Raw genomic sequence first — 25,249 nt, 5'->3', positions numbered from 1 at the left:
ACCACAAAGTATTTTAGTAGTTCTTGTTTGTTATTTTTAGAAATGATTTGAAATATTGCCAGCTTTAATCGGAAATGGAAGCTGTAATAGTTTTATACGTACACCATGGCGAATGCGCAATATTGCAAAAGCAAGCAAGTATAAAGCGTGTTGCCAGCGATGCAAATTCAAATTAACAAAACATTTTGTGCAATGAAAATATGCTTTAAGCATCCATCCATAAAACCCAATAACCAACGTTTTATGTGAAAATCCAAAGAACTGGAAACGAAATATTTCAACGAAAATCAAGTTAAAGTCGAAAGAGGAGGACAAGAGTTTTCCCCCGAGCATCTATCCTGCAAAGCTCTCGTGAAATTGTGCTTTGCATGTTAAATCATGTGAAAAACTAGCGATTCCAATTGCTCACCGGGAAAAAGACTCTCCCGTAGACGACAATGTTGAAAGGACAAACAGAAGCGAAGTAGCCCAAAAGTGAATTTTGTCCCAGAGTCAGTGCACAAAACGAAAGTTCAATCAAACAGTATCAGCATCAGGATAAAGAAGCAACGAAAAAGTACTTTAAAAGGATTCATACTGTAAATATAATTCACATACGCTACACTCAAACTGGTAAGAAAGTTTTAAATTATCCATAAATTTCCTTGAACTCGGAAAAGTTCTCCTTCCCAAGCGATGATTATTTCAGGATAACACACAATTTTCGGGGCACTTCCTGAACGTGAAGAAAAACTTGTCAACAAAGAAAACAAATAACGTTTATAGGAACCTGTCGCAGGTGTGCCTATGTCTTTCCGCCTATGTCTTCTGTGTGCTTTTGTATTTGTGATTTTGATTTGCGTGTGCGTGTCTCGATTAACAAATGCCGGATTCCTGTATTTGCGTGGGAACCAACGCCCAGACGGCAGACGTTAGACGCTAGACGCCTAGAGGTTCATTAGGAAACCTTTTGAAAAATGTTACGGCACGTGTGTTGTTTATATGCTGCACTCTCTTTGGGAACATTAACTGTGTTATGGCGTTGGAATTCATGTACATATCTAGTAATTGAATGGGAGGAGCAACATTCTGTGTTGATTTTATGGAGAAAAACTTGCGGCACCAGAATTATGGGTTTGTTCCTAGAATATAGATAATATTTACCACTTAACTCGATTCAAATTGAATAAATATTATAGGGCATAAAGTGAAAATTTTCTTACAATTTTCTTTTCTTCTTAAATTCTTAGCAGAGGTATTCTATAAATAAAATATAGACCACACCTTTTATAAATGTGTTGTATTTTTTTCTTCGTTGAAACCATTATCCATGTTTTCCTAATTCAAATAAAATCCCTGTTAGTACCTTAGACGTATGCATCACCATTGAACCTCTTATCCTCGCACCTCATAAAGTAATCTCCTAAAAGTAATTTCCTAGAAAATACTTACAAAATTGTGATTGTAGCTTGTTCCCCATATAAAGAAATCACCTTTGGCAGTTGTTTCCTTTGAGAAATAACAAAAAAAAAAGAATCTCTTAATATAAATGTCTTCTATGGCTTAGGCAATGACAGCTGCCATTTCTCAAGGCCCACACCACATGCGCGGGGTCCTCTGTTGATGATTATCTTCATCAGTTATAATAAGTTATTTTACGCTTCGTGGAGCCGGAAAAAAATAAATCTTAATAGAGAAACAAAACAAATTCTGTGGCCAGTGTTCTAAAAAAACAAAAAACCGCGTTCGACGGGCACATCTCCGGCAATTTCCTGAGACTCCATGCTGTGCCTCCCAAACCCCACTGCCGTTTCAGCGAGGTCTAAGGCCCACCACAGATTAACCAACGTCGTCTGATTTAGACATCATCAGCATCGGCATCAAGTGCTCGTTCAATGGCCAAAACTAAATGAAGCGTAAATGACAAACATTGTCAACTCGGCTCGGAAGGTGTGAGGGAAGTGGTGTCGTCTCTCTCCTCATCGCAATAGCACTCTCTGTTGCCGACAGGCTCTAAGGCTTCTCCCAGAGATGGCTTTAATGAATTTCCCCTGTTTCTGGCGGCTTTGTCGAGCCGTCAGATATTTTTTCCTCTGTTGTTTGTTGCGCCGAAAAATTGATTTAATTATTCTTCAAATTGAGAGATCAATTGATATGTAAATTAATTAATTTATGGCTTAGCTTCTCTTTAACCGATTAATTAATTTAAGAGTTTTTCAAAAGCTACTTCGGACACATATGGAAATATCTTAAAATTAAATGATTTGCCAAATGTATTACCTGTAGAAGATATTGGACATTATCCACTCGAAAGACCCCATCGAATTGCTCATTTCTGGCGTAACTTTATTTGCCTTGAAGTAGAAACACGTTTGCCACTTGACAGTGCAATCACAGCGGGGGTTTTCCTTCCTCCAGAGCATTCTCGAGTGAGTTGGCTATTTTCCGACCAAAAACACACACAATTTGATTTCATAGCATGACAGACAGAGACGCTCGTCGTCGACGACAAGTCACGACAAGAAGATATTCGACTCAATGGCTTGAGATTGTTTCCTTGAGAACCCATCTATGGCTGTGGAATTTTTAATATTGCTCCCACACTTTGTTGCAGGACGCGCCATCCTGCATTGTGGGAATAAATCTAGACCCAAATATATTTGTGCTACTCATAAGTTTTGCTCGTGGAAGCCCATATCCGAATGGCACACTATTATTCCACCTTTTACTTAATCAGGATATACAAATTTGTAGAGATTACGAAGCGAATATAAATCCTCAATAAATTATATGAAATCGTATCATTATTTTCATTTCATGTAGCGACAAAACTCCCATATTTACAATATTTGTCCGTTAACTATATAAAATCCAATAGTAAATATAACATTTTCAATCGCTGTGATACTTCAGCTCAATAAGTGGGAAAGGGGTAGGGCATGGGACGTTGAAAATCATTTCGTATACTTTAAACTTATACTTAGTTTTTTTTTGTCTGATTATTATTATTAACTATTATTTTTTAAACATAGTATATTGTCAAATATTAAAAAGTGAATGATTTGAAATTCATTAATAAGGGGAAAAAATCAAGAGGACCCTCATGACGATGCTTAAAAGCTGGTATATTCCAACAGTAGCCAGAGCCAGACTGAAAGGCGCAACAGTTATAATTTTGCTTGCAATTTTAATAACTCATCGTTGGAGTTACCAATAGCAGATATATTTGTTTGGTTGTGTGTTCAAGATCCCAAATTGTCAATCCTCGGTACAAAAACCAAGGGTCTTGAAGTAAATGTTTCGAATTAAAAAGAAAAAATCAACTCTTTTCTTACTACAAATTTTGCTCCTACAAAATTCAAAATTCATTGAATGGTCAATGCGATGGGGTTCTATCCCATCTATCCCAACCCAAAGATACTGATCTTTAAACGTACGTATAATGATAGCAAACAAATATATCCTACATAAAGGATACGAAATCCGAGTTGAACCGTCATTGAATTAAATCAAAACGACTACATTCTTTTTTATTGTAAAATAGAGAGAGTACATTTTGGAATTCATATTTAAATTAAGCGCACTTTCCTTTCTCAATTTTCACGAAGGCTGTGAAATGTAATTTAGTATTTTTGTTTATCTACGCATTGTATGTTTTTTAACTTACGTTTCCATTTTGATTCTTCCATCGTACACACACTATATTTCACATGGCAGTCATTCAGAAAATTAACTGTGACGTTGGTATCAGTATACGCACAATGAGGATCAAATTTCAGAGGACACTGTGGCGAACACTTTGAGCCTCTGACTGGGACTTGCGGCATGGCCATAGCCATAGCTTAAACACGAGAAAGTTAATTTAATAAATGTCTTAATTTAACGCTTTAAAACTCACCAATAAGGGAAAGAATAAAGAGGGCCCTCATGATGATGCTTGGAAGCTGGGATATGCAAACAGTATGAATATTTTGTAGATTTCATGCAATGCCTTTATACATCCAGACTAATAGGCGCTAAATTTCTAATTTTGCATGCAACTATAATAAATTTCAGCTTACATGAGTTCATTATACTCAGTTTCCTTCTATTCGCTCTATTTGTGGATAATAAAGAAGATATCCTCTTTTCCCTGGTGGGGAAATCTTTACTTGTCAATTCTCGGCTCAAAAATTAATTGTATTCAAGTAAATATTTCGACTTTGAATAATAATAAATTGTTGTTTAATATGTTACTACAAAGTTCAAAACTTATTGAATAGTCCACATAGGGTTCTGGGGATGGAAGTTACGGTTTCTATAACATCCAATCCCAAAGATACTAAACTTTTTGTTTAACGATCAAGGGAAGACGTTCGCATTTGGGTTTATCGGTGGGACAGTCTCCATCGATAATTTTGTCGAATACTGTGTCAACATTGATTGGAATCAAGGAAGTGTTTTTGAAACTACATATTTAAGATCCCACCCACCACAGAAGATGGAGATGTTTCAGTTCATGAAGTGTTTGTAGGCATCCATTGCCGGAATAGAATACAATTAGCCTGAAAATGTGATTATTTCTGGTTGTTTACTTAGTAAATTGAAATTACTATACTGTTAATATACTGTTTATACATTTTATATGCAAAATATATATGCATTATATATGCCTAAAGTCTTGGCTTGCCTTTGTATACTCCATATATATGGATGTGAATCTGATTAAACTCTAATTGATGTAAGCTTCTTTTCTGATACATCCCACATTCGTATAGTTTTGTTGTCCTTTTTTTCTATCCTTGTATGATGTTTGCCTCAGGATGTGTCATGTCTCAGGATTTATGCCTTGAAGCTTCTCGAGTTTCCTCAACATTTATGAGTTTCCTTTACGACTGTTGCTCCCAAAATAAAGTAAAGTTCCTTGGAACTCATTTTCCACCCTTTCTTTTTTTGCTGCTTTGAATAAAAGTTCCCCTTCCTTTTTGGGCACTTGGGGAAATATGCAAAACTTGAGAAGCATTTTTGTATTGTATTTGTACTTTGAGGCCGCTGCATGCATATTTCGTTCATAAAACACACTCCTGGGGTCGGGTGGGCGGTGGCGTGGGCGTGGGCCCCCTTCGCATATGCAAATGCAGATAAACAAAAGGCTCCAAGACCAGGCCCCCTATAAATTGGCACTACAGAACTTATTGCTGGGATTTGCATTGGTAATATGGCGGATGAGGGTGCACCCGTACATTGCCCTCTCTCTCCCCAGGAGGGAGGTTCCTTCATTTCGGTCTTTGCTTCATTGAATCATACCGACCCGTCCCGTCCTGCACACATTTGTTTGCACTTCCGAGCGACCCCCACGGAGAGCTTGGATTAGAACCCAACTTAAAGTATTATATGCATCATTTACGGTTCAAAGACCAGCAGCATATCATTTATCATCACATTCTCAGGGTCTTGGTCTGGGTCTGAGTCTGAGTCTGAGTCTGGGTTGTTTCTCTTTGGTGCCTCCTGTTTGCATAATGACCCAAATAAACATGTTTCTTGTGCTATACTCGTATACGAGTATGATATGTTTTCTAGTCTGTTCGCTACGTTCTACCTTCTGCATATTAATGGGCTCCCTGGCTGACGGGGGCTACTCTAAACAGGTAGGTCTCTCTCCTGCTGAAAGATGCCTGGACCCTGAAATGGGTCCTTAGGTGGGGGAGGGTATGTGTATGTGTCAGTACGGTTGATTAAACTGATTGCTATGCAGATTAGTCTGGGGGTTATTTACTGAATTTTACTTAATTGCTATTCATTAGTGGAATGCGGGCTGTACTGCTACTGATTCCTGTGTGAATCATGCGAAATATTTGCATATGTTTGCTGAAGTCTAAATGGATGAGCAATGATTTGAAAGGAGAGATATCAAAAATGTTCTATAAAGTTCTACCTTTTAGTGGATGTACTCTGGGGTTGCTGGGGACTCCAACTTAAATTTACCTTCCTTATTTTGCAAAACCCCCCATTGACCCTATCGTTCACACAATCAATATGAATCCATTGAATATTTTCCCATGTCAATCACACTTTACCCTCTGTTTGCCATTCATTTTTATATATATGTATATGTATATATACTGAAAAGGATATGTACATATGTATTATCGATAAGCTTTGGGTTTCCATTGCCAAGTGGTTCTTGACATTGAATGCCCTGCCCTCCTGCCCCGTTGACCCTGGTTCTACCTGGTGGCTCGTCCTCGTGTACCCCTTAATCTTGTGTTCCAGTGGCAGACATGGCGTATACGTAATGCAAGTAGGGGTAACCTCAGGTTGAAATGGCCCAACAATGAAGACACGAACGCAATCCACAAATAATTAGTTTCTCATTTATTATTTACACAACAATCAACAAGGAAACGGTGTTGGTTTTCACCCAGGGTCAAGACATTTATGCAGTGACCTTCGGTGACAGCGAAGACCATAAATGAACTTTCAACTTGGCCAAGAGACAGGCAAACGAGCCTTTAAGACAGGAGAAGAGACACCAAAAACCCTTTTGCCACAAACTTCAACAAAACCCTTTCCACCGAATGGCTTGTCGTCACGCAATCTAGCGGCTGCCACAATGTAATTTTCGCAATGCATTCATTAAGCATTTTCTTCTTCATGTTTTCCCCTCTTTTTTTGTTTTGTTTTTTTTTTCTGTGCCCCAATTTTAAACTCATTTGCATGGAAAGCTGACTCTTTTCATGCCGTTGTTGCTCCGCTGTTGCTTCTGTGGCTGTTCCTTTTGCTAGTCCGGATAATTAGGTCCTCGACTTTTAATGCAGACAGTCATCGTCGGTGGCAAATTCTGTGTTGTTCAGACAACACAAATTTATGCTAACGAACTGAAATAACAGCTAAGCGACCAAACCGCACTCTCATTTGGGGCCAAAAGAAGTCAACCAACAAAATGAACAGTAGAAGTGCATTAGACTCGACTTCGACTAAAGGATACCTCTTACAAAGGAGTGGTTCTTAGCAAGCAAATACTGCATTAAGATATGCCAGCAAGTTTTCTAAATTTTAAATGCAATTTTCGGGAAATAGTTAGATTGATATATTGGCTCAATTGGCTCGACCAATATTTAAGAAGTTATATGAAAGTTTTTTCACCATTCTAAACACCATTTTTTAATCGGGTTTTCAGTATTTTTATATGTATAAACAAAATCCAAAACATACAAAATGTGAACATAATCAGGTAAGCTTTGATCTGCAGTATTCCGCTCACCCGAAAGTGCTGATTGGTGGTTAAGCCAAATAATGTCCACACTGTCGAGCGTTGTAATTCAAACATAAATCTGATGGTATGGTTTTGCCCATTGCACACATAATTCATTATTCCAAATGACATACTTCGGAGTAATAAACATAGTGCACAATATAGCGGAAAATGTTTTGCCAGATCAGCAAGTGTCCTATATATAAATAGGTCCTTTAACTCTTACGTCTTTAATTCTAGTAGTCGCTGAGATACGGATTCTCATAATCATAAGTTACAGTCTCTGAGATAAGGCCTCTAAGGCCTTGATCTCTATATCGATAATTCCTGATCAAGAATATACCATGTCGAAAAATCATCTCTGTCTATAAAGTCCTCCCCACCGACTATAGGGTACACACTAATTCCCCAAACCAACTAACTATGGCAACAGCGGCAAGGGGGTCTGTGTGGCATGAATTAGGGGACTGTACTTCCTGTTTGCTAGCAACAGCACAGATGAGCAGCTATACTTTTTGAGGTTTTTTTGGGGGGTAGGATGACTAGGAGGCATTCGTGAGACATAGCAAATCATCTGGGCTATAAACCACAACAAACGTCAAAACAATTTCCGGTTGCACAAGTCGACGACATTATGAGGCAGTTTTGTGGACTTAAATAATGTTGGTTGCCGCCACGGAAAGTGGATAAATTGGTAGGGCAGTTGTTGTTTTTTTGGCAGGGCGGAATGGGTCGTAAACTCAACAAGAACCTAAACTGAAACAGAAAACTAACTTTTGTGCGCGATAGAAAACTTTTGATGTTATAAATATCCGATTATGAGGAACAACTAAAATGTCAGAGCGTGCGGGGAACCCGATTACACTATGCAACACTATTTGTATTTAAGCTTCAAACCAAGCTGACTTTTTCTTATAGATTTGGGGCTTTAACCATTTGTAATGAATTATGGTTATATACGGGTATAAACTATACTCCAAAAGAGTAGATTTTTGCGGAAAGTGGATCTGTGTAACGCCTAGAAGAAAGCGTTTACGACCCCATAAAGTATATAGATTTTCGATCAGCAGCAATAGCCGAGTCAATAAAGCCATGTTTGTCTGTCTGTCCGTCCGTCTATTCGTCCTCTAAGAGCTAGAACAGGGCCATTGGAAAGTTTGAAAATATTAAGCTTTCATGGTATCGATTGTACAAATCTATATATAAACGGCTAAGGTGCAACCGTTTTACTAACCCTCCTAAAACTTTAATGGGATCACAGCAAACGAAAATGATTTGTAACATTTTTTAGATAGTAGAAAGATATGAAATATTGACTATCTAAAGGTAAATCAATTACTGAAAGATATTAATCCCTGTGCAGAATGTGATTTACACAAAAATACTGCTATAGTCTGGCATGAATACGATCTGCTGCACAATATTAAAGTCGTTTTCGTACATTTACCTATCCGCATTGTTAGCGGAATAAATCAATTCGTTTCACTCGATGCATTCCACTGACATACCAATCAATTGTATCCATTATTCTGGTCGCTTCCATTTCATTTGCTGAACCCACAAAATAGAACCACTATGCCACTATGTTGAAACCCCATAGATGGGAAGGGATGGTTGGGGATGCCATAGTAGATGTGACACAATATGGACCGAAACAACAGAAACAACAGACAGCAAATCAAGCGGCTCGCCATTGAAAAAGTAACTGAAAACTGGACAAAACGAGGGGCACTACGGCAACAAATGCGAGGGAAACAGAAACCCATTTAGTTCTGAGGAGAATTTTCATGAATTTCGATGTGTGGCCAGGTGCCAAATGGACGATGGCGGGGGGTACAGAAACAAGCTACAAATAAATGAGAAACGAGAGCTTAAAATGTTTTTGCATTTTGTGTCAAAGTGCAATTGTTCCGATTACCGGGGCGTGGCCGGGGCACGTTCCAGCCATCGCATTTTGTATGTAAATGGGCGGATCATCCAAACCTGGGTCTAGGGCGGTATAATTGAATATTTACAATGCCAGGATTTGTTTTTTCAAAGGATAGAGCCAGAAAAAGGGTCCCCATTTCGTTGTATGTATTATTGAAGGCGTTTAACTGAAGGACAAAATGTGCTTTAAGCTAAGCAAAAGGCTGTCCCGGAAGAAAAGCGACTTCCATGTTCACTTCTACCATAAAAAGCCAATAAAAATATCCTGGAAAATCACATCAGGGAAAATCAGAAAACTTTGTTGTTGTCGGTCTCATAAGCACACCCACACACACACACACACGCAAATAAGTTGGAAAAACTCTCACGCACCCACATGGGAATCAATTTTATATAAAATGCTTCATTTACAAAATTAAAATTCATTCATTCAATCGGAAGCACGGAGAGGGGCATGGAAGACGCCAACGGTAAAAGTGCCATGAAAATTAATTTCAAATGAGGCAGGGAAAGTCCTCCTGCTGGAACAACCAACCAACCGCCAACGTCTGGGAAGATAAATAAAAATTAAATAACAGCCCAAGAAAAACAGGCAGTAAGTGCCAAAAAGTACCGAAACATACGTGTGTGTCTGAGCTGAACTTAATGCCAGGGAAAATCCGAGGAAAAGACAGAGGGAGAAAGTAAACTCTCGAGCGTGGGAAGTGCGATGTGAGCAGGTGGGAAATGAAAGCCTTAAGGCTTATGTTGGGGCGAAAACCCAAGTGGAAAACAAAGTAATGAGGCAATAATTACGAGCCAGTAACTCTCAGCGATTTTCTATTGGGTTAAATCTCTAAAAAAAATAATTCCCGTGACAATAAAAACAGCAGCTAATTAAGGCATCTCCGCTTATTGAAACTGCCAGACATCCTGCCATGTGATGGTCTTCTAGTTGATTGTTAAGTTTATGAAAGCCCCCATTCAAAGGAAATTGCCAGTTAAACGGATATAGCCCCATCAATAATGAATGAAGGCCGTTTCATTGAAGGCGAAAAGCTTCACTCGAGCAAGGATACTTTCGCTTATGCCTTCAGCTTTTGCCACTTGCTTTACGCACCTTCAATTTAATTCGATTTACCAGAAATATTTCACGCCAGAAAATACAAAATATCGCAATATATAAAGGATATATATACCCAACCGTATAAACAGAGGCGTTGGACCGCACAATTCCCCGGCCGATTGCTCTCGTGGCCAGCCCCCCCAATCAAAAGAGCAGGAGGGAGAGCCAGACCGAAAAGAGATTACTTTTGGGCTCTCAGCTCTCTCAGGCGCCGCACCGGACACAATGAGGTTGTCACTTGGCTCTCAGTACAGGGTATACATAAGGGTATATTCTGTGTGGTATATGGGTAGATGCATGTAAGAAGACCGTGAGAGATCCCAGTATTTCAAAGGTACTCTCTGTTTGTGGAAACGGAAAAAATAAACAAAGGTTCAAAAAAGTCCTTGTCGTTGTGGCCTTCAATTAGCCACAAAAAAGGATATACCAAAATAGTGGGTATTCCGTAGTCTTAATAGTCAAAATGGATCTCGTATTTTATTTTCTTCCATTTTTCGTTTTGTTCAGTCCTTTGCAAGCCCCCGCACTTTTAATGACAAATTTAATTAAAAATCATCTATGGAACTTTTGTGATAACCTGAACGTTAAGTTGCGAATCTGTAGAGGCTGTAAACTCCGTTGATGGCTGCCCTTGCCCTTCAATCATCCCATCCATCACATATAGACAGCCATACTCTCTCGCTCTCTAAATGGCGCTAATACTTTGCTATCAATTTTGAGATGCCGTTATGCAGGCCCATAAATTCTTGGCTCTGACGTTGGGAAAAAACAAACAACGTGAACGAGTACAAGTACTTAGCGTAGTCGTACAACAAAGTGGCCATCATAAAACTCATGGAGTAAATCACACTTTTCGTTTGTGTGCTTTTGCATTCTGAGAGCATAAATTAAATTTAGCGCTAAAGAGCAGCAGCCACGGAGCCACGGAGCCACGGAGAAAATCAATTTTGTGTCGCCCCCGTACTCAGGGGTGCCACCTGAACTTTCACGGAAATTCCATTGGAAATGGCGCTAAACTGATAAACTTATGAGCCTTGCCTCGCCTCCTTCTGCCCTGCAGGCATGGATATTATTTTGTGTGTTTGCCGCTTGGCTTGGGTTGGGCGGCGGTGCTGTGCGGTGCGGTGCGGTCTGGTTAAAGGTGATGGCTAAGGGATCTTTGCCACAAGGACAAATGATTACGAACGCTAGATAGCAAGAGACACGAACACACACACACACACAGAAAATGGCGGCTATGCCTTGGGGGGCCATCTGACAACTCGACAAGTGCTGGAAGGACCCAGGAGGCGGGCGGAGGAAACATTTTGGGTCTGAAATAAGCTTGAAAGGCAGCAGGAGAGGCAGAGCATAAGAGTATACTGAACGACTGATTGCTACTCAGCAGATTTAGAGTATTACTCAGTAAAATTATCATTAATTTTATGTAAATACTTTCTAAATACTCCATAAAACGTCTGCTTCATTTACGGAAGATCCTTCGACTTTTTCTGTTAAACTTCCAGCTGCATCTACCCTATGGTCCCTTTTGTATCCCTCTGGCAGGGTATCGCGTGTAATAACGCTCTTGAATTTCAAATAAGCCAAGCCACAAGTTGTGCAATTTTGCGGCAAAGCAAAGTTTTTTGTCGGTGTAAAAGTAATCCCCAATTAATTGAATCAAATGCCGAAACTTGGCTTATCCTCTAACCAGGCTAATGGCGCACACAAATGGCGTGTGAAAAACTTGTCAAAACGTCCCAGACGTGATGTGATATATCAGCAGGAGCAGGCTATAGTACTCTTATGAGCATGGAGATTGACTCCCAGGCAAGGGTTCCCTAAAGTTGTGAGTGGCATGAGCAAGGTTTAACGAAAGTTTTCGGGAGGAGAGCAAATGTCACAAGGTTGACTTAATGCCAGTGCAGGTGTCATCCTGTTTTGACAATGTCAATCACAGCAGCTTTAGCCCAACCATAAATATACGTATTTGTATTCGTATGTATTTCTGTGTGAAATTATCCAAGGCACTGCCAGGGCCTTCACGGCGTATACGTGATGTGATTGTTTTCCTCAGGACCCTAATGTGTGTGCGGCATTTGCAATTTGATTAGTGCAAAGGGCACGATAAGCTGAAGAGAGACTTTATTCCTGTCTTATGCCGAGCGACTTTTGGCACTCGACTTTGGCCTTATGGCTTTTCGTATCGACAGAGTGTTGGCCTTTGTTGGATGCTCTACCAAATACTAATACAGTTTATCACGAATCAGCTATAAGGGCTGATCATTAAATAAGGGCCTCTGAAAGGGTATACCAGTCTTTTTTGGATGATCTATCAAAATTGTATTTAAATTTCAATAATTTAAAATTTGTTCCTCACAATCCTCAACTACAGATTTATCATTAATTAAATACATTTTCTATGGCCTCTGGAAGGGCATACCAACATTGGTTTCCCGAAATTAAATTTCCTTGCATTTTATTTTACGGTTTGTATGTCTTCGATTAGTTGCTGGGGAAAGTTTTCGTTGTGCAGCTCCAGACAGAAGGCATTCGAAAATAATGAATGGCCGAGAGCAGTTTCGGTATTGCTCTTTGTTTTCTTCCTTGTGAAGTGTTTGATTAATTTTCCAGCTAAAAGTTTTGCCCCCATCCGCAGTGCCCGCCGTCTGGCCATCATAATTATAATGTAATATTTATGCGGCGGCTGCCCGACAAGCCGACACTTGAGCATGATGGATGATGGCCTCAACATATTTTCAAGGTCCGGCCCCGTCTCGGCCATTGTTTCAATTTCTATCTTTAGTTGTGGCCTATCTGCCTAATTAATGAGCCTCTCTAGGAGGGGCCTCCCTCCTCCCAATCCCAATCCTCCCTCGCATCTGTCCTGGGGAAATTACAAGGCACTTTAGCTTGTCTCTATGCCAGTGTGCCTGTGTTCTTTTGTGGAAATGTGTGGAATGTGCTCGTACTCGTACAAGTTAAATCACCTCTGGGAGGCTGGCCCGAGGACTTCCTCTAGAATGTTTCTTCTGTCACATTAGAGCTAATTTGAGATACATTCAGGCCCCCGAATGCTCTACCATAAAAATTAAGTGTCTATTGTGGGCCCTTGCTGTTTTTTAAACCATTGGATTGATCCAGGGCTATTCTGTACGGCGAATGGCGGATATATTTCCACCGAAGAGAATTTACATTTATTAAATCCGTCAAAGTAGTTTCGACACTACAGTTACATCTAGCTGCCCTTTTGGTTTAGTAGTATTTAAAATTCGGAATTCGGAAACACTCCCCAAAATATCAATTTTTGGCATAAATTATGCTGAAACTGTCTCGATTTGCAACGGGTATGCAAATAACAGGGCATATCAGAAATGCCGTGTTCGCAATGCGCCAGATGTCGAAGGGAACCAAACCTCCCGAGAAAGGCCCTCCCCCGAAAGGCGCTGCCCCGAAAGACCCACCCAAGAGTCCCGAAAAAAAGAAGCAAGACGAAACGGCAATTCGAGGGGGCAGTAAGTGCAGCCCCAAGAATAAATCCGCGGGTGCTCCTGCACCTGGAGCCGTGAAGAAAAGCTGCGATGATTTGCTCAACAAGAAGAGCGGCAAGAAGAAGAAGCAAAAACTAACGGCAATTCAAGGCGGCGGTCAATGCGGCCAGAAACGAAAAGAATCTGCCCACAGTGGAGGAGGCATGAAGCTCTGGCGAAGCATATCCCTCTTCGCCATCCTGCCAATGGTGGCCATACTGACGCTTCTTGTGTTCAGCACACATAAGGAGCACGAACATCCAGAGTTCGTGTACTATCCTTTCATGTACAAGCGAACGAAGACGTACTATTTCAAGGACGGCAATCGAACCCTTTTCCATAACAGCAAACAGAATGCTCTGCCACCGGCTGGCTACGAAGACGAGATAGATGAAGGGGGAATTGGCCAGGAACCAGAGACGGAAAAGGACAAGAAGCAACGTCTAAGTGATTTCCAAAAATTGCTCAAGGATTGGAAAAAGCATGCGGGCGCGGAGTCAGCAGCTGCTGAGTAGCAAAAGAAGAAATATCTGAGCCAAAAAAGAAGAGATGGAAAATCGGCAATTAGGGCAACGGAGAAGCGAATAATGATCACAATCAAAAGCCAAAAAGAAGAGAAGATCATAAGAGACTACAGAAATGGCTTCATCTACAATGAGGGCGATGGCATTCTTGGCTGGATTCTTGAAAAAACCAAACCATCAAAGGAGGTTCTTTAATTCAGAATTTACACAGGATTTCTATCGTTCCTTTGTAAAATCCATCAAAGCAGGTTTCGTACTCTAGAGAGACTATTTCAAAATTAACTTTTCGGAATTCAGTCACAATAAAATTTTGGTTTTTCGATTTATAAATTATGCTTCACAAATTTCGACTCATAAACCTTTTGCAAATATCCAGGCATGCAAAAACTAGCAAAAATATTTCTTCGGAAACATCTAGGCCTAATCTCAATGGCCCCGAGAATAAAGATTGTATTTCTAAGGACGAGACAATCATTTCCGGCGGGAGCATCTGCAAGCCCAGGAAGAAGTCTCCTTGTTCGCCACTCGGTAAAAAGGGAGCAGGAGCAGGGGCAGGGGCAGGGGCAGTGCAGGCCAACTGCGAGGAACTGCTGCTGAAACGAACGTGTAAAGGCGTCACGATCGACAAAAAAAATCTAGCGACAATCCAAGGAGGCGGTAGTACAAGCGATCCATGCAATCCGCCAAAAGAAAAAGAACCAGCCCACGGTGGAGGCATGAAGCGTTGGCGAAACATATCCCTCTTTGCAGTCCTGCCACTGGTGGTCATACTGACGGTCCTTGTGTTCAGCACCCATAAGGAGCACGAACATCCAGAGTTTGTGTACTTTCCTTTCATGTACAAGCGAACGAAGACGTATTACTTCAAGGACGGCAATCGAACCCTTTTTCATAACAGCCAACAGAATGCTCTGCCACCGGCAGGCTACGAAGATGAGATAGATGAAGGGGGCATTGGCCAGGAACCAGAGACGGAAAAGGACAAGAAGCAACGTCTGAATGATTTCCAAAAATTACTCAAGGATTGGCAAAAGAATGGTGGCGGTAGTGACGCTCACGTCAAGGCAGAGGCGGTGGCCGCTGAGAGCCACGAGACAGCTGCAGAGACTGCGGAAAAGACTGCTGCAGCTGAGGAGAAGCATCCCGAGGCCGAAGAGAAGCCAAAAGAAGTGGCCCAACTCTATTCACACAAGCTCCCGATCTACGATACGGAGGATTAACATCACCTCTGCTTGAAAATTCCACCAAAGGATGTTCTTTTGGAAATTCCTCAATCCTATTAAGGCAGGCTTTTCCTAGGGTTTCCACCAAATTGTTGAAGCAGCCTTGGGCTTGCCACAAATGTTGGGGCGGCAGCCCTTTCAAATACAAATTTATTGCCTACTTTAAGGCGTAGTGCCAGTTTCCGTTTCCTTTCTGCTATGGCTGTGTTGGTGCGGGTCTGGGGGGGGAAAATGCATTTCCAAATGATTTTGTAATTTATTTCTTTTTGGGTTTTGGGTTTTCATTTGATAAACCAAAAGGAAGCGTTCTCCGCAGCAAAAGCAGCAAAAGATTTACGATGTTTGCCCCGAACCCTTGAACTATCGGACGAGCCTAGTGGAAGGAGTGTGCCGCCTCCTGGCACTCAACAGGCCCCACCCTGACCCTTAACCTGCACCCTACTGTTTTGCGGCTTTGGAAATTCCCATTTGCATTCAATTTAATTGTTGCGGTCTGCCAATGGTATCGAAACCACTGGCCCTTTCTTGAGGAATTAAAATGGTTTTCGGTCTCAGCATTGAAACGGAAATTGGTTGATCGAAAATGCATTCAATTTGCAAGTAAAGGCGATGGAAGGGGTTTCCAGGTTGCGTGCGTAGTCGTATTTTTATCGACTCTTAAATTGTCCTTCCATACTTTGCGCTTCAGCAGACAGCCGCATCCAGGCTTAGTCCTTGCCGCATATCTCTTTCATTTCCGCCTCTGGGCTTTCCAATTTTCTCACGCCTGTCATGCACAGAGAGCGGCGGTTGGGTGGGTGGAAAAGCCCCAATTGCCAAAAGTTGCTCAAGTCAGGCGCGAAATTCTCCAAAAAGTTGAGGGCTGTCCATGCCGCGAGCAGGCGCCGAAAAGACTTTGCATAATCTTCGACCAATCCGACACCCCATCCACCCATCCGCCCACTCACCCCTCACCTCTCCCTAGGGACGGAGTGGTGGCCCATAAATAATGCAATGGGGGCTAAGGAGCCGGTTGAATGCAAATTTAATGAAAATTGTCGCGGGCAAAAGACGTTTGCCAATTGCCGTTTAAGCCCACTCGCAGCCTTCCCTCCAGTCTGGCCATTCGAGCCATTCGAGCCATATAAATTGCCGTGATGCCCATAAATATGCAACGCGAGGCACGCCGTCGGCGCCGACGGCATTTGTTGCAGCACTTTTATTGCACAAATTGGTGGCACAACGGAGGGCGCACGGAGGGTGCCAATCGAGCCGGCGGTGTTGTCTGCTAAATTGGCTTCCAATAACATGGCCCCACGACCCACGTGTGGGGGTCGGGGGTCGGGGGTCGGGTTCGGGTGGTGTCGGGTCGTGTCTGGGCCCACCCTCTGCTCTCCTAAAATACATATCTCTGTTACGCTTGGTAGACAAACAAAAGTTTTTGGCCAACAATGGAGCGGCGAGGCCAAAATGCCGCAGGGCTTCCAAGGTCGGGTTGCACACATCCTCGGATTCCCCGTGCACCTGTGCAGGCCGACCCCCGTCCAAGTGTCATCCAAAATTTGTATGAACGCATTTTTCCTACCAAACACTGGGCCTGCCCGTCCGTCGGCTTTGAGCTTTAAGGTGTTGTTGGTGCTGCTAAAAATTTAAGATTTTAATAAATAGTTCGGTAAATATTTTAAACAGGGTTTAAAGTCTGCAAAGAATTGTATGTACGAATGTACATATTTTAATATAATGTATCTTTACTGAAGAGAAACCCATGCGAGTTGGGATACGATAAATCACTCCCCATCGAGACACATCTAATAATGGTAGGTAATGTTGGGATAATAATCCAAAAAGAAGCCTTTGGCGTGGGCCTTGGTCCAGGGCCAATTACTGGCAAAGCAGCTTTGTGTGCCAAAAGTTTCATTCAATTTTCGTTTGTTTGGTTTGCCAAAAAATTGAAAAATTCCACAGATCATAAATCATGGTTATCATGAGGGCTCTCGCACTCATTTTCGCCAATGCTGCTCTGGTACCCTTTCCATTTTTCCCCATTTGTTCGCTCAGATGTCGGACCAGTGGGTGGGTGATGGCCGGAGGAGGGGTGGGAGGCCATGGGAAAGCATATTTCACTTGGCTCTCCCTGGCATACTCAATTACCACTTAATGTCCTTACTTCAGCACAATTTACCAAACATTGGGCCCGGTCCTATGGCCAAAGGAGAGAAGATGTGGATGGCTCTCTGAAAGATAGGAAAATGGATCCCAAAATTCCAATTGCCACAGCGATGCAACATGCCGCCGCATGCCTCATGCCGCATGCAGCCCCGCAACACAAAAACCGGAAAATATTATTTCTCTGCAATTTGTTCGCTGTGTGTGCAAGTTGTAATGACTTTTCTTTCATTTACCCCCCATCCCCCTAGTTTTTCCTCATCTTTTTTTTGTCTTTCCTTTCTCCTGTTTTGCTGGTGAAAGGCTGCACAAGAAAATTGCACAAGTTTTTTAGCAGTTCGGTTTCGTTTTCGGTTTCAGTCGTTTCAGACCATCGCAGTCTGACGTCTTGCGTGATTTTTGTACATTAAATTAAGTTCGAAAATGCCGAGCACAGTGAAGCGAAGACTATTTTTGTGCTTCTTAATCACTGCTCGTTTCAGTGTGGGTAGGATGATGGAAAAAAGTGCCTTCAATGTGTTACATTAAATGTTAACAGGCTTTAAATTTTCCACCAAACGAATCGTAGGCGTTCAGGCCATTGTCTTCTGGCTTATACAGGAGACAGATACCCTTGGGGACTGTAATCAGGACTGCTGTCGAAGGAAGCTTTCATTGCACTTGCCGGTGGGTTTTAATTAAATCAGTATCTGCCAAATCAATTTAGAACCGCGAACCCCCCCGCACTCACCCGCTAAAGTGTTAGTTTTCATTTGTCGGAAGCGCTCAGAGAGTGAGAGAGAGCCCGGCTGCTTAGCGGCATCTCAGGCAGAACGGAACGTCAATCTGTGCGCCACTTGGCTCATTAAAGCGCCAAACCATTTCCGTTCCGGAAGTCGTCGCCAGCGCGACAATCTACTCCACTCCACTCTGCTGCACTCCGCCCTGTAGCACTTATAGCCATCCAGGCCCCATCAGGTGCTTGAAAAGCACTCGAAGGAGGTCTCGAGGGGTACAACTGCAATGGGAACTTCTGCTGGAATTTAGTTAAATGAGCACTCTAGGAAATTCTGATTAAACTCTAACTAAACAAGACACTTTGGGAATGTTTTGTTAAGCTCTGAACTAACCAAAAGTTAACCAGTAACTAAAGGCTAACCCCCTGCTCACTCGCTTCGGCCAAAAACTTTTGTATATTATAGGGAGATATTCATTTTGTGGCATCGATTCTTTATTCGCTAATCGATAGCTAATTACCGAGAGAGAGACAACCTCGCGGTTATCGGACTTCAAAATCGATAACAGGCGGTTGAAGGCTATCGCGATAGAGTATCGGTTGAGGGTATTCCATATTAGCTGCTGTAGGATCTCCGAACCAAGGGGTAAACTAAACAAAACCCCTATAGCCATGGGTCACTAGCGTTTCCGTAAGCATAAACACACCCAGAATACGAGTACCTAAAATAATAATCATAAAAATAACAATTAACATTTACAGGAATGAGCAAAAACCGCTTTTCTGGTTGGGTTAAGTAAGCCATTAAACAAATATGCCAATTGCCATTCAAACTAATTGCAGTGCAAACTCAGGTGAGGAGTGCCCGAGCGTGGGACATCATGTAAATGTTAAAAAAGCAAACAGACGGAAGAAACACAACACAAAAAAATATATGAAAGACTGAACAACAAAAAATGGTACTTGAAAATGGGCCGCACTGCAAAAAAGGCCACCACCAAAATAATGATGAAAATTGCTGAAAGCTATTTCAGCTATTTCAATGAAAGCTTTTCATTGAATGTGCACCGAGCATATATGTAGGTACTTGCGTCCTTCCATAAATGGAAATGGAAAAATGTGCATTTTGTGCATCGCAATTAACGAACAAATTGACATACGGACAGACAGCATTTGCATTGGGTCCTAGCTGAAGGAACCCATGTTTGGAATTGGCATGATTGAACGCCAACTCGCGGTACAAAATCGACTACGAGTACTCGAGTGTAAAAATGATTTTCCCCATGGCCATGGCAATCGGAAAGTGGATGTGTGACTGACTGTTGGGGATGAGATGTTCGCTTTTGAATGACGGGAGAAAGTGTTTCATTACATTTGGATGTCATTTCACATTTTTGGATGCAGCAACAAAATACCATCAAAAAGTGTTGGAAACCGTGGCATGCCACTGTCGATTAACCCTTAGCTTACGACACCTAAACTTCTTTAACAGAGGGCCATTGTATAGTGAGGTAAACCCGTTTGAAAATAAACAATAAAACAATAATAAAGAAAAACAAATAAAAAAGGTTTATAGAATTATACGGAACTGAAATAAAAACACTCCCAGGCTTCTGCAGAGAAGGTCAGCTACAAAAATGATCAACCATTATGGTTAAAAGGCGCTGCCTCAAGAGGCCGCCTCTGCATGAACGAGCTCTTCCGTGTGGAGGATCAGCGACTGCATAATTCTGCCTGTAATACTTCTGAGCCCTGCTCTACGGTCCCATGTCCGGAGAATATTGTTACGGAACAATGGATTATCTTGTATTATATCAGGCTGATAACGTGTTATCGAATCAACGCGATTGGTATTCCAGGTATTAAATATCCTAGAAATACGTTCAACTACGCCGATTGTACTTCCTAAACATGCAGATTATTCAGTCCAGAATGTTCAGTGCATTATAATTCGTTGAGCCAAGTAATAGATACAACATTTCTACAGTCTACCGGGAAGTCATAACCATGCATGGAACTAGCATATTGCTTATTTCCTTGATCCAGTAATATCATATTGTATTCAAACTTAAATACCTTGCCTTATTCGGGCAACCTATAAGAACCAGAAAACAACGATTTCGATTTCGAACCCATGGAAATTTGTATCAGTTTGGTAAAGAGACTGCGAATTATCCCAGACGCTCAGCTTTCAGCTTCTCGAAGTGAAATTTAAATCTGCTATGAAGTACATTGTGAAGGGCAATTATTATCCCCATCTCGCAAGGTGTACTTCTAGATGCGTGTTAAGGGCAAACTAATCCTGGTGCGAGAGTCTGCAATCATCTGGGGCTGGGGCTGGGTCTCCTAGTGCGAGCACACAACAACACTCCCAGCCAGATCCGGACAAATAGGACAGGCTTGTTGTCCTTGGCAGAGGCACTGCCTGTGACATTGCCTGACAGTTTGTTGTCGTTGTATTGGACGGCAGCTATCCGAGTCCCGGCAAACATTGACGAACCCAACTGCTGAAACTCGACACCGAAATGCTTATTAGATGGCGCTGTTCAGATACTGTTCAAAATGTGATGTTGTCGGAAGCTATGCGATTAGCATGGGCCAGGAGCCGGCCAAGCACTTTGAACTGCTAAGGGCCTTAAAGTACAAGATTTCAATGAGGGAAAGTTATCTCTCTAAGCTTTGATGCCTTTTGCCTTTGCCTTTGCCTTTGACCAACTTTCAAGCCCTTAAGTTGTTCTCCGAAATTTCCCCTCAATTGCACTGCTCCGTAGCCAATTCGTAGGCGCGCGGCGTGGTCAGAGATGAGTCCTTCTGCTGTTATTGGGTGGGTTGGGTGGTGCTCATCAATTATAATTTCAGGCAATTAAGTACACCCTTTAATTACTGTTCCTGCAGTTTGACCCACATGGCGGTAACTTTTGCAACGGCCTGCCTCTGCCTGTGGCTGTGGCTGTGCCTTTGCCTGTGCCGCCTCGGCCTTTGTGCTCTGGAGGGTTCGTTCAGATCCTCTTTGTTTCGGCTTTCGGTGTTTGTTTCACTCTGATTGCGGCCCCTTAATGGCTCATTGAGTGAACTTTGACTGGCGTTTATGGGGTTTCATTAGATTGCTGTGGTAGGAGGGGTCTTCCTTATTGGTTATTACTGTGTCTGGACTCTGTTGATAGAGTGGTTGGGACTACAATTGCTGTGAGGATAGAGAGCTTGTGTTCCCATTCCATAGAATCGTTTATTTGTTCACAGATATTGATAATAATAAGATAATTATTGCTCCAAATATTACACATAAATAGTTTTATTTCTTTGCCCAATCCCTTGCATGTATATTGTCTGGAAACCTGATCTTTTCAGGGACACTCGAATGTTAGCTATGAGCAAATAGCTTGTAAAACTGTCAGCACCAATTCGCTTTATCTATCCGACAGTTTGTCGCATTTCCATGTGGATTGTTGGCGGGTGTGCTGGTGCTTCCCCTGCCATCTTCCATCTGCCATTTGCCATGAATAATATTTGCCATCCACTGGCAATACTCGTATGTGTTTTATTTATGTGCAAACAGAATGTTTTTAATATGGGAGACATGACGATTCAAAAGAGCACTGCTAATTACTTGATAGTCATTTTGTGTAGTGTGTGTTTATTAATTAGAGCACGTACCAAACACACTCACAACTTACAGGCGAGAGCGAGCAATAATCAAAGCGACAATTTGAAGAGTGGCGTGGCAGGACGCGAGAGGTCCTGCGACTGCACTTGCGTAATTAGCAACAAAGCGGAGTAGTGCATATGACAAATACGAGTATGTACCAAAAGCAAACCAAAAAATAACCACAGAAACGAGACGAGAAGAGCCCAGTGGGTGGGTCCAGAGTGAGGCGCGTGGCGCGTGGCAAATGGCAAATCATAATTTCCTTTTTAGACGCGATGCGTGCGTGTGTCTGCCGACAAATGTTTTAATTATGCTCATTATTAAAGCTTAATTAAAAAGTCTACTCCCCGATGGACACAGACACAGACACAAACTGTCCCAGACAGTAAGATAGAGAGAGAGAGAGGAACAGTGGTACAGTCGCGGTAGAAAATCAGTTGGGCTGCCAGGCCATGTTTAATTGCTCCTCGAGTGTGGGTGGGCGTGGTGCGCGATGTGAGACATAAGAGACGTGACTTTGCAGTTAATGAAGTGAAGCTGTCACTTGTTACCTGCAGGTCAAAGGTTCACGGCACTCCAAACGATGTGAATCCCGTAATTAGTAGAACTCAAACTTAAACAGCAATTAAAATATGAATATTTACTATTTTCGAGAAAAGTTGTAAAGTATCTTATTCATAATCGTTGGCAAAAACAACATAACAATAGCTTTTCCCCACTTACACCCACCTTCTAAACCCTATTCACGGCTTAAATCTCTGGATGGTTTGAATTTTAAAGAGTACTCGAAGCTGAATTAATTTGTTTGCTCAGAAACTGATTAGAGCCAATCATCCGCTGCCGTTCCACCGACATCCACTAAACTGACAATGGACTTGTTCTTTATCCTTGCAGCTGCATCCCATAATGAGCGGAGGCTTGGGTGGTGGCCGAGTGCACACAGTGTTGCTGCAGGCTGGGGCCCAGCAGGCGGAGGAGCAACATAAACAGCGACGACAAAGTGGCAGCACAAACATATCAGCAGCTTACGATGAGAGCAACGATAATAATGCCGACACGAATGGAGAGGAGCATAATCAAAAGAGGAGCAGAAGCAGAAGCAAGAGCAAGAGCTCAACGAGTTATAGCATTTCCGCTCGACAGAGCCCGGAACTGGAGGGACTGGAGGGACTGGAGGAACCCCCACCACAGCGACACAACAAGCTCCGGCTGACCAGCAATCCCCTGTCCAGCTCATTTCCGTGGCTAGTGGTGATGCTGCTGCTCCTGCTCTGGCAGGCGATTGCCACCCTGGCATCGTCGTCTGCAAATGACTCTACGATGGGTTCGGGCCTGTCATTCAATGGCCATGGCAATGGCAATGGCACCGATTACGCCCTGCTCTTTGGCGACACAACAACGGCTCTGGTGCCAGTCCTGGGCGGCGGCGGTGCGGCCATCGACGTAATCGAGGATGAGGAGGATGCCGCAAACGCCAGTGAATATATCTTCGATCGCACCGATGTGCGCATCATATTCATCACCCTCTACACCATTGTCTTTTGCTGCTGCTTTTTTGGTGAGTACGAAATTATAGATCTAGAACTTAAGATACGGAATGGGAAGTACGTGTATAAACAAGACTTATAATCGTTGACCAGGCAGTTATTTGTTACTCTCTCGAGTGCGAGTACAAGTCATTCCGCATGTCCATAGACTCCCCACTTTATTTGTTTCGCAAATCTCTTGGTGACCTTTAATATTCATTCATTGGCTATGTCCTGCTGTTCGGGCTGTGTAGTGGCCCAAGGAACACGAGGACAAAACATGAATTGAAGTAGAGGCAAAGTGCCTGCCACAAGCCGTTTGGCGGCGTCCCACAGGCAGCGGCAGCATCCCGGGCCCCCGTTCCGGGTGCGTGCTAATGTCCATTGAGACCCGTTGTATATATCACGGCCGCAGTGAATTTACTGCTGACTCGCCAATTACTCAATGCCCAGTGTTTGGTTGGTTTATATTGTGTTTGTGTCTTTTTTTGCAGAGGTTTTTTGGTCGCCTTTTGTGGCTGGACTTTCACTTTGCGTTTGGGGTTTTATGTCGGTGGTTTTTTGGTGACCCAATGATGACTTTATCACAGAACAGACAATATTTAAGGGTATTTTTTTGTCGAATCTCATTTCCCGACACGTTGTGAAAGTTAAAGAAATGGCAAATAAAACGCCAGCGAGTGCGAGTAAGCTGAATAAATGAATCACCAGGTGTTATCATAAACAATTCACGCTTACATTGCGAATACAAATGTAAACAACATTTGTCTGTGGTCTGTTTGAGATTTTTGTGGAGCTTGTGTCATCCGAAATTAATGTTCCATTGACCTTGACCATTTTCCACATTGCGCATACGCCGCATATGGCGCGTGGGCCGCTTCGGAACGCTGGAATACTGACAAGCATTTAATTGATGGCACTCTTTAATGAATTAGTTATGTGTTTTTGCGATGTTTAATTGCAAAATCATAAATATCGAATGGCCCTTAATGTCACATCGCTCGACTTTTGGAATCAATTCGATGGAATCGCTGCAACCGAGTCCGGGGTAACAGTTTTTGTGGCCTTTATTAACCGCACAGCCAGACAGACCAGACCCACTGAATGACTGAGGAACATGTGTATTCGGCTCACCAAATGGCGACAAATGGTCGCCCATTAGACACAGACATGATGGGCGTGGCCGAGGGAAAGGATTGCAGAGACAATTGCAGAATGTAAGCAACTTATTTGCGGCCCCGGCATGGAGTGGGGCATAGAGAGGGGCAGGGCCAGGGCCGGGACATTTACAACACTCAGCCATAAAATTTGCATGCTGCAGTCACGTTCTAAGTTCCTGTTTGCTGTTTGTTGATTTACCCCGTAATCGTACAGTAAGAGGGTATATGCAATTCGGGAACATTTCAGGCCAGAATCCCAGCAAAAATTACCTCCTGAATGAAGTAATAGCCTTTATTTTCTTGAAATTTATGGTGCCTTCTAGACAGTTTCCCATTAACGGGGTTAGGGTATCTTGTAGTCGTAATGTCGGAATTGTATAATCTCCGAAATTGTTGGTTTGCTGCTGCTGCTCCTGTGACAAGACACTTTATTGCCCTTTTTGCTGCGTGCGTGTGTGGGGGGATGTTCCTCCATTAATTGCTGTTCCCCTGGGCCTCATTTGGGGCTAACCCTGCGGACATTCATCACTAAACCCTGAATTTTACGCTTAATT

General features: G+C 42.5%; 3 protein-coding genes across 6 annotated transcripts in view; all 3 read left to right on the top strand.

The window, feature by feature from the left end:
- The window catches only part of TrissinR (Trissin receptor), a 68,374-nt gene that overhangs the window by 30,074 nt on the left and 13,051 nt on the right, over positions 1 to 25,249 (top strand). For 3 of the 4 annotated variants that reach the window (XM_015179795.2, XM_015179794.2, XM_015179792.2), the window contains exons 2-3: positions 41 to 612; positions 22,904 to 23,567. In XM_015179795.2, the coding sequence (XP_015035281.2) occupies positions 22,916 to 23,567 (652 nt within the window). In that variant the 5' untranslated portion in view covers positions 41 to 612; positions 22,904 to 22,915. The remainder of the gene's footprint in view (positions 1 to 40; positions 613 to 22,903; positions 23,568 to 25,249) is intronic. The other variant, XM_015179796.2, reaches the window with a different exon arrangement.
- Positions 13,469 to 14,740, top strand: LOC6903351 (uncharacterized). The gene has a single exon (XM_002132196.3). The coding sequence runs from the start codon at positions 13,546 to 13,548 to the stop codon at positions 14,269 to 14,271; it is 726 nt and encodes a 241-aa protein (XP_002132232.3). The 5' UTR covers positions 13,469 to 13,545; the 3' UTR covers positions 14,272 to 14,740.
- LOC6903350 (uncharacterized) lies at positions 14,584 to 15,663 on the top strand. The gene has a single exon (XM_002132195.3). The coding sequence runs from the start codon at positions 14,613 to 14,615 to the stop codon at positions 15,498 to 15,500; it is 888 nt and encodes a 295-aa protein (XP_002132231.3). The 5' UTR covers positions 14,584 to 14,612; the 3' UTR covers positions 15,501 to 15,663.

The sequence above is a fragment of the Drosophila pseudoobscura genome, chromosome 4, assembly GCF_009870125.1.
Source record: "Drosophila pseudoobscura strain MV-25-SWS-2005 chromosome 4, UCI_Dpse_MV25, whole genome shotgun sequence".
Lineage (NCBI taxonomy): Eukaryota > Metazoa > Arthropoda > Insecta > Diptera > Drosophilidae > Drosophila > Drosophila pseudoobscura.
This window is presented reverse-complemented; position numbering and strand designations above follow the sequence as displayed.

What these genes read in the sequence shown, in the direction of transcription:
- LOC6903351 (XM_002132196.3), top strand. Translation starts at nt 13,546, where the DNA reads ATGCTGAAACTGTCTCGATTTGCAACGGGTATGCAAATAACAGGGCAT.
- LOC6903350 (XM_002132195.3), top strand. Translation starts at nt 14,613, where the DNA reads ATGCTTCACAAATTTCGACTCATAAACCTTTTGCAAATATCCAGGCAT.